Source organism: Polyodon spathula, chromosome 45 (genome assembly GCF_017654505.1).
Source record: "Polyodon spathula isolate WHYD16114869_AA chromosome 45, ASM1765450v1, whole genome shotgun sequence".
NCBI lineage: Eukaryota > Metazoa > Chordata > Actinopteri > Acipenseriformes > Polyodontidae > Polyodon > Polyodon spathula.
In genome coordinates this window covers 1,794,290-1,804,289 of record NC_054578.1, presented here as the reverse complement: position 1 = coordinate 1,804,289, position 10,000 = coordinate 1,794,290, and the positions used below count along the sequence as shown (strand labels likewise).

Genomic DNA, 10,000 nt, shown 5'->3' with positions numbered 1-10,000 from the left:
CAGACAAGACAGACAGACAGAGGCTCTGCAGTGGCAATGCAAACAGACAGCCAGACACACCCACACACACACACACACACACACACACACGCGGCCGCGCTGGGTACGCCCGGGTCACCTCTCTGCCAGCTCCACGTGAGCCTGCCGGCCGCTGTACTCCTCTGCTGACCGGGTCAGCTCCTTGGTGATCACCAGCTCCGAGATGTCGACCCGGTTGCACAGCAGGTCCGAGATCACTTCCTTGGCGTGCTCCACCGCTCCCATTGGATCCCTGGGGGGGAGAGAGAGAGGGGGATAATGAGAGAGAGAGAGAGAGAGAGAGAGAGAGAGAGAGAGGAGAGAGAGAGAGAGAGGAGAGGAGAGAGGAAAGAGAGGGGAGGAGAGAGGGGAGAGAGGAGAGAGCATTCTCAATACCTGTCAATCAGGATGCGTTTCAGGCAGGTGTTGATCAGGTTGGCCACCAGGGGGCTGTTGTCTCTGCGGACCGTCTCAATACCTTTACAATCCATCTTATCGTGAGTGTGAGGATTGGAGGAGAAATACAGACCAGCATAGCGCTTCTTACTGATCAGCAGATAGGGAAAATACACCTGGAGAGAGAGAGAGAGGCATAGAGACACACACAGCGTCACCGCTAATGAGAGAGAGGCACAGAGACACACACAGCGTCACCGCTAATGAGAGAGAGAGACACACACAGCGTCACCGCTAATGAGAGAGAGAGAGAGACACACACAGCGTCACCGCTAATGAGAGAGAGACACAGAGACACACACAGCGTCACTGCTAATGAGAGAGAGAGACAGAGACACACACAGCGTCACTGCTAATGAGAGAGAGAGAGAGACACACACAGCGTCACTGCTAATGAGAGAGAGACAGAGAGACACACACAGCGTCACCGCTAATGAGAGAGAGAGAGACACACACAGCGTCACCGCTAATGAGAGAGAGGCACAGAGACACACACAGCGTCACCGCTAATGAGAGAGAGAGAGAGACACACACAGCGTCACTGCTAATGAGAGAGAGGCACAGAGACACACACAGCGTCACCGCTAATGAGAGAGAGACACAGAGACACACACAGCGTCACCGCTAATGAGAGAGAGAGAGACACACTCAGCGTCACCGTAACACACCGCTCATATAGAGAGACACACACAGCGTCACTGCTAATGAGAGAGAGAGAGACACACACAGCGTCACCGCTAATGAGAGAGAGGAGAGAGACACACACAGCGTCACCGCTAATGAGAGAGAGAGACACAGAGACACACACAGCGTCACTGCTAATGAGAGAGAGGCACAGAGACACACACAGCGTCACCGCTAATGAGAGAGAGACAGAGAGACACACACAGCGTCACCGCTAATGAGAGAGAGACACAGAGACACACACAGCGTCACTGCTAATGAGAGAGAGAGAGACACACACAGCGTCACTGCTAATGAGAGAGAGAGAGAGACACACACAGCGTCACTGCTAATGAGAGAGAGGCACAGAGACACACACAGCGTCACCGCTAATGAGAGAGAGAGAGACACACACAGCGTCACTGCTAATGAGAGAGAGAGAGACACACACAGCGTCACCGCTAATGAGAGAGAGACACAGAGACACACACAGCGTCACCTGCTAATGAGAGAGAGGGGGGATGTCTCTCTCAGCGTGTCTAATGTTCCTGACAGAGACTCTCTCACAGAGAGGCACGATTGTCACAGGGGCGTCACGTCTCAGACACATGAGAGAGAGAGAGAGACACACACAGCGTCACTGCTAATGAGAGAGAGAGAGACACACACAGCGTCACTGCTAATGAGAGAGAGGCACAGAGACACACACAGCGTCACTGCTAATGAGAGAGAGAGAGACACACACAGCGTCACTGCTAATGAGAGAGAGGAGAGACACACACAGCGTCACTGCTAATGAGAGAGAGAGAGACACACACAGCGTCACTGCTAATGAGAGAGAGGCACAGAGACACACACAGCGTCACTGCTAATGAGAGAGAGAGAGAGACACACACAGCGTCACTGCTAATGAGAGAGAGGCACAGAGACACACACAGCGTCACCGCTAATGAGAGAGCTAATGAGAGAGAGAGAGACACACACAGCGTCACCGCTAATGAGAGAGAGGCACAGAGACACACACAGCGTCACTGCTAATGAGAGAGAGCACAGAGACACACACAGCGTCACCGCTAATGAGAGAGAGGCACAGAGACACACACAGCGTCACCGCTAATGAGAGAGAGAGAGACACACACAGCGTCACTGCTAATGAGAGAGAGAGAGACACACACAGCGTCACTGCTAATGAGAGAGAGCACAGAGACACACACAGCGTCACCGCTAATGAGAGAGAGAGAGACACACACAGCGTCACTGCTAATGAGAGAGAGAGAGACACACACAGCGTCACTGCTAATGAGAGAGAGAGAGAGAGACACACACAGCGTCACTGCTAATGAGAGAGAGACAGAGACACACACAGCGTCACTGCTAATGAGAGAGAGAGAGACACACACAGCGTCACTGCTAATGAGAGAGAGAGAGACACACACAGCGTCACTGCTAATGAGAGAGAGGCACAGAGACACACACAGCGTCACCGCTAATGAGAGAGAGAGAGACACACACAGCGTCACCGCTAATGAGAGAGAGAGAGACACACACAGCGTCACTGCTAATGAGAGAGAGGCACAGAGACACACACAGCGTCACCGCTAATGAGAGAGAGGCAGAGAGACACACACAGCGTCACCGCTAATGAGAGAGAGGCACAGAGACACACACAGCGTCACGCTAATCAGCGTCACGCTAATTGAATGAGAGAGTAGAGTATAGACAGCTTAGTGGACAACTACTCAACAACCGCTAATAAGAGAGAGAGACACTCAGCGTCCTGCAGTGAACATACTGTCTCTCCGTGTCTCTGTGTGTGTCGCAGTCACTCCTTCTGTGTGTGTGCGCAGTTACTCTCTCCTGAGGAGAGTCCAGTCAGACCTCTCTCTCTCCCCGGTGTCAGCACTGTTGCTAATAATTCTCTCTCCTCCTGTGCACAGAACACACACACAGCGTCACCGCTAATGAGAGAGAGAGAGACACACACAGCGTCACCGCTAATGAGAGAGGCACAGAGACACACACAGCGTCACTGCTAATGAGAGAGAGAGAGACACACACAGCGTCACTGCTAATGAGAGAGAGGCACAGAGACACACACAGCGTCACCGCTAATGAGAGAGAGAGACACAGAGACACACACAGCGTCACCGCTAATGAGAGAGAGAGAGACACACACAGCGTCACTGCTAATGAGAGAGAGAGAGACACACACAGCGTCACCGCTAATGAGAGAGAGAGAGACACACACAGCGTCACTGCTAATGAGAGAGAGAGAGACACACACAGCGTCACTGCTAATGAGAGAGAGCAGAGAGACACACACAGCGTCACCGCTAATGAGAGAGAGAGAGACACACACAGCGTCACCGCTAATGAGAGAGAGGCACAGAGACGCACGCAGTTGGGACTCACTGGTACCTTTTCAAACTCCAGTTTGATGGGGGGTGTAAAGTGGCTGGAAACCCAGTCAGCAGCTTCTCTTCCCAGTTTCATAGTTTCCTCCACAGTCTCCAATCCCAGTTTGACCATTACAGAGTCTGTGTCGCCATAAATGACCTACAAAGAGCGACAGTTATGCAATTACAAAAGAAATCGGACCGGACCCCATGCTGTAGGACTACAGCTCCCAGTATGCCTCTGCGCCCGCAGCAAGGGATGCTGGGAGCTGCAGTTCTTTATAAGGGAGAGGGATGCTGGGAGCTGTAGTTCTTTAATGAGAGAGAGAGGGCGTCAACGCTAATGAGAGGGAGAGGGATGCTGGGAGCTGTAGTTCTTTATAAGGGAGAGGCACAGAGACGCACGCAGTTGGGACTCACTGGTACCTTTTCAAACTCCATTGATGGGGAGTGTAAAGTGGCATGCTGGGAGTCAGACAGCTTCTCTTAAGCACAACACCCTCTCGCTGGAGCAAGCAATATTCCCTCTTCCTACATAAGATCGACGATCAAGAAGGGATGCTACGCCCTCGAGCTAAGAATATTCGTGGTGTTACTCTTACGACCCTCGAAATCAAGGGATTCCCTCTCCCCTACGCTGTGTTCTCGAAGCCATAAGTAGATTAAGAGGGATGCTGGGAGCTGTAGTTCTTTATAAGGGAGAGGGATGCTGGGAGCTGTAGTTCTTTATAAGGGAGGTAAGCGAATGGATTTTTAAAGCCACAATGATGAGACTTACTTTGGCATCTGCTTGGTAGCCATTGGCTGCTGTGTATTTGGATTCGACCAGCTGTTTTGTTTTCTCAATCATCTGCCTTCCGAACCCCGTGACGCTCTGGAAACAAACACACGATTCAGACAGCCCCCTGAGTTTCAATAGCCATAGTTTAATATATTATACAGCAACACCAAACACGATTCAGACACCCCCCTGAGTTTCAATAGCCATAGTTTCTATTATAGCAACACCAAAGGGATTCAGACACCCCCCCGACTTTCAATAGCCATGAGCTGTTTCAATAGCCATAGTTTAATATATTATACAGCAACACCAAACACGATTCAGACACCCCCCTGAGTTTCAATAGCCATAGTTTAATATATTATACAGCAACACAAAACACGATGATATAAAGTCGCCTGTGGTTGGGGATTCAGACAGCCCCTAATAGTTTCAATCTGCATAGTTATATATATTATACAGCAACACCAAACACGATTCAGACACCCCCCTGAGTTTCAATAGCCATAGTTTAATATATTATACAGCAACACCAACGATTCAGACACGATTCAATCTGCATACACCCCCCTGACGATTCAACACCCCCATAGTTTCAATATATATTATACAGCAACACCAAACACGATTCAGACACCCCCCTGAGTTTCAATAGCCATAGTTTAATATATTATACAGCAACACCAAACACGATTCAGACACCCCCCTGAGTTTCAATAGCCATAGTTTAATATATTATACAGCAACACCAAACACGATTCAGACACCCCCCTGAGTTTCAATAGCCATAGTTTTATATATTATACAGCAACACCAAACACGATTCAGACACCCCCCTGAGTTTCAATAGCCATAGTTTAATATATTATACAGCAACACCAAACACGATTCAGACACCCCCCTGAGTTTCAATAGCCATAGTTTAATATATTATACAGCAACACCAAACACGATTCAGACACCCCCCTGAGTTTCAATAGCCATAGTTTAATATATTATACAGCAAACACCAAACACGATTCAGACACCCCCCTGAGTTTCAATCTGCATAGTTTTATATATTATACAGCAACACCAAACACGATTCAGACACCCCCTGAGTTTCAATAGCCATAGTTTAATATATTATACAGCAACACCAAACACGATTCAGACACCCCCCTGAGTTTCAATAGCCATAGTTTAATATATTATACAGCAACACCAAACACGATTCAGACACCCCCCTGAGTTTCAATAGCCATAGTTTAATATATTATACAGCAACACCAAACACGATTCAGACACCCCCCTGAGTTTCAATAGCCATAGTTTAATATATTATACAACAACACCAAACACGATTCAGACACCCCCCTGAGTTTCAATAGCCATAGTTTAATATATTATACAGCAACACCAAACACGATTCAGACACCCCCCCTGAGTTTCAATAGCCATAGTTTAATATATTATACAGCAACACCAAACACGATTCAGACACCCCCCTGAGTTTCAATAGCCATAGTTTAATATATTATACAGCAACACCAAACACGATTCAGACACCCCCCTGAGTTTCAATAGCCATAGTTTAATATATTATACAGCGACACCAAACACGATTCAGACACCCCCCTGAGTTTCAATAGCCATAGTTTAATATATTATACAGCAACACCAAACACGATTCAGACACCCCCCTGAGTTTCAATAGCCATAGTTTTATATATTATACAGCAACACCAAACACGATTCAGACACCCCCCTGAGTTTCAATAGCCATAGTTTAATATATTATACAGCAACACCAAACACGATTCAGACACCCCCCTGAGTTTCAATAGCCATAGTTTAATATATTATACAGCAACACCAAACACGATTCAGACACCCCCCTGAGCTTCAATCTGCATAGTTTAATATATTATACAGCGACACCAAACACGATTCAGACACCCCCCTGAGTTTCAATAGCCATAGTTTAATATATTATACAGCAACACCAAACACGATTCAGACACCCCCCTGAGTTTCAATAGCCATAGTTTTATATATTATACAGCAACACCAAACACGATTCAGACACCCCCCTGAGTTTCAATAGCCATAGTTTAATATATTATACAGCAACACCAAACACGATTCAGACACCCCCCTGAGTTTCAATAGCCATAGTTTAATATATTATACAGCAACACCAAACACGATTCAGACACCCCCCTGAGTTTCAATAGCCATAGTTTAATATATTATACAGCAACACCAAACACGATTCAGACACCCCCCTGAGTTTCAATAGCCATAGTTTAATATATTATACAGCAACACCAAACACGATTCAGACACCCCCCTGAGTTTCAATAGCCATAGTTTAATATATTATACAACAAAACCAAACACGATTCAGACACCCCCCTGAGTTTCAATAGCCATAGTTTAATATATTATACTGAGCTTCGCAAAACAAAACCAAACACGATTTGAGTTTCAATAGCCATAGTTTTATAGAGGGGTTAGGGCTGTGTGATTTGGGGAGGGGAGCAGGCGTTACCTGGGAGATCTCCAGGCAGGGCAGTTTGCCCACTTGCGCCCCAGTGAAGCCGTACACAGAATTGGCGCTGACTTTCAGAGCCAGCTGCCTCCCGTCCAGAACTTTCTGTTTAAACGGGTCGGTTTCCTTCTTCAGTTCAGCCTTCGCCCTGCGGAGCAGAGAGAGGAGAGAGAGAGCAACGCTGGGGGAGGAGTCTGAAAACAAGGGGCGGGGTCTGGACGAGGGGGAGGAGTCTGAAAACAAGGGGCGGGGTCTGGACGAGGGGGAGGAGTCTGAAAACAAGGGGCTGTTTTTTTTTTCTTTTTAGGCAAGCTGAGATTTTAATGTTTTTCTTTTCCTCGATCCGGGAGCGCCCTCTTGTGGCTGTTTTGCGTCACTGCAGTTTTAGTGAACACAGAGCCGGCCCTGGTCCTAAATATTTGGGGGTGGGGTGGTTTTAACAGAAGGGGTGTGGCCTCACATGAAGTTGGGCTTAACTACGTGGGTGTGGTCTTAACAGAATGGGGTGTGGTCTAAATTAGATATTCATAATTATTAGGTAGATGCGATTTAGGGGTGTGGCTCGGATTTGTGAAAGTGATCTGTGCTTGTGGGGCGGGGCCCGCGCTTGTGGGGCGGGGCCTCTCAATGGCGCTCGGTTGCAGATGCTTCAACTCACTTCTTTCTGGCCGTCAGAAGATTCTCCAGGATTTCAGGAAGCAAACCTTTCCTGACAGAATCCTTCACAAAGAGATCTCCGGTCGGAGACTTGATGAAATCATCAGGGGAGAGACTGGGGGGGGAGAGAGGAGATTCTCCTCTTCCTCTTAGGAGAGACGAGAGAGAGGAGAGAAGGGAAGAGAAAGACAGATTATATATTAGACAGGAACAAAAAACAGTGAGACACACACACACACACACACACACACACAGTGGGGAGCCCCTCACACAAACAGTGTCGCTGATAAAGGGTTGCAGTGGGGCGCCCCTCTCCGCGGCTCTCACCCCAGTTTCTCGACGGCCCCCGGCTGCAGCAGGGTGGTGTAGCACAGGTTATGCGCCATCATGATTGACGGGTACAGCGAGGAGAAATCCAGCGTCGCTATGGGAACGGCATAGTAACTGCAAAAGAAAAGCCCGCAAACTCACATCAGAGACATGCACGGCCAAAACTACAACTCCCAGCATGCAGCGGCGGCGAGGGATGCTGGGAGCTGTAGTTCTTTAGGTGCGATTCAGAGATAGGAGGAGACACACGCCAAGAGGCTTTGCTCTCACCCTTTGACTGGCTCGATCACGGTGGCCCCCGTGAAATCTTCCCCCCCCTCGGACTTCACCACCGGCATGACCAGATCCTGCTTCATCGCCTAGCAACAGAAGCACAAACAAAACGTCCGTCCGTCCGTCCAGGAGGCCGCCGCGTCGCCGAGGGAGACACGGCTACGAGAGACCCCCACCTGCGTGGGTGAAGAGGCGAGGACGGCTCGACCCCCCCCCTCTCTACCGCCTCTCTCCCTCCCCTCTTTCTGTCTCTGCCATCTCCCCTCTCCCTCTCCCCCCACCTCTCTATCAACCCCCTTTCTATATCCATTCCTTCTCCTCTCTACCTCCTCTCTCTCCCTCCCATCTCCCAACATTCTGCCTCCTCTCTCTTCCCTTTCTAAAGCTCCCCTCTCTCCCACCTCCTCCTCCTGCTCTCCCCTCCTCCTCCCCTCTCTTCCTCTCTCTCTCTCCCCTCTCCCCTCCTCTCCTCTCTCTCTCTCTCCTCTCCTCTCCTAAGGGAAGATATAGGTAAGCAAGAGGGGGAGGGACTAGGATCACGCAAGGACCTCCCCCCTCTCCCCTCTCTCTCTCTCTCTCTCCTCTCTCTCTCCCTCCCCTCCCCTCCCTCTCTCCCTTTCCTCTCTCTCCTCTCCTCTCTCCTCTCTCTCTCCCCTCTCTCTCTCCCCTCCTCTCCTCCCCTCTCCTCTCCCCCCCCCTCTCTCTAGAGGGGAGATGGGAGGGTATGGGAGGGAGAGAGAGAGGGGGGGTGGGGAATATAGGAAGAGGTAGGGGAGAGAGGGCTAGAGAGGTCTCAAGTCACAAGATCCTCTCTCCTCTCTCTGCACTCCCTCTCTCTCTCTCCCCCCCCCTCCCTCTCCCCTCCCCTCTCCTCTCTCACCTGTCTCAGTAGTTGTGACACCACTTTGATCTGCTGGCCCCTGGTCAGTAAGTAGCTCAGAGGCACTCCTGTGACTCTGCCCATCTCCATGTAGTTAATCACACACATCAGCTTCTCCAGCAGCCTCAAGGGCAGGTAGGCATCCTTCAGACAATAGACAGCCAGCCTGCGTCGAGTCTGCGCATTACCATTCTGCACAGAGGAGAGGGGGGGGGTGAACTACAGCTCCCAGCATCCCTCGTCACGGCCCGCGGGTGCAGAGGCATGCTGGGAGCTGCAGTCCTATAGCCAGGGCTGTCCCGGTTCACTGTGTCTCTATGAATCTTTCTATAGCCAGGCTGTCCCGTTTCACAGGTCTCTATGAATCTTTCTTTACATTGACTGGACTCAGTTTAGTTTCAGTAACGCTGAATGACTAAGCCCACAACTAGAGCTCAAATTTCGAATAAGATGAAGGCACTAGAGCCCCAAACTAGAGCTGGTATCACCTAAAGCATAAAGAACTACAGCTCCCAGCATCCCTCGCCATGGCTGCGGGTGCAGAGGCATGCTGGGAGTTGTAGTTTTTTGTTTTTTAAAATCTTTACCTGCAGGTCTGTGATGATCGAGTGCTGGACGTCTTCCTTCTGCTCCTGCAGGAAATGGAAACTGACGGCGTTCAGGGTGTAGGATCGGAGTTTATAATCACGAAGGAGAACCTGAGAGAGAGAGCGAGAGAGAGAAAGAGAAAGAGAGAGAGGAGAGAGGAGAGGAGATTACTCATTATCAATGACACTGTGTCTACGCCTCCCTCTCTCATGACGGAAAAAATACAGATCCCAGCATGCCTCTGCATTGGGGCTGGAGGCAGAGGACCATGGGAGCTGTAGTTTCTCTCTCTCAAGTTACCTGCAACAGATCGAACTGCACTCTCCCTTCCATGTTGATAATTTTGTTCTCTCTCCTGCCCATCTGCTTAGACTGAAAAGAGGAATCTCTGATCACAGACCTGACCCCTCGGATTCGACCCAAGA

The 10,000-nt window shown here is 49.6% G+C and overlaps 1 protein-coding gene across 1 annotated transcript in view; it reads right to left on the bottom strand.

Annotated features, from left to right (window-relative positions):
* pold1 (polymerase (DNA directed), delta 1, catalytic subunit) overlaps positions 1 to 10,000 on the bottom strand; it is a 26,988-nt gene that overhangs the window by 8,093 nt on the left and 8,895 nt on the right. The window contains 11 exon segments of the mRNA XM_041237735.1: positions 119 to 271; positions 415 to 590; positions 3,556 to 3,693; positions 4,312 to 4,407; positions 6,848 to 6,995; positions 7,506 to 7,619; positions 7,832 to 7,948; positions 8,105 to 8,193; positions 8,988 to 9,179; positions 9,575 to 9,685; positions 9,876 to 10,000. The exon segment at positions 9,876 to 10,000 is cut by the window's right edge and continues 16 nt beyond it. Of these exon segments, the coding sequence (XP_041093669.1) occupies positions 119 to 271; positions 415 to 590; positions 3,556 to 3,693; positions 4,312 to 4,407; positions 6,848 to 6,995; positions 7,506 to 7,619; positions 7,832 to 7,948; positions 8,105 to 8,193; positions 8,988 to 9,179; positions 9,575 to 9,685; positions 9,876 to 10,000 (1,459 nt within the window).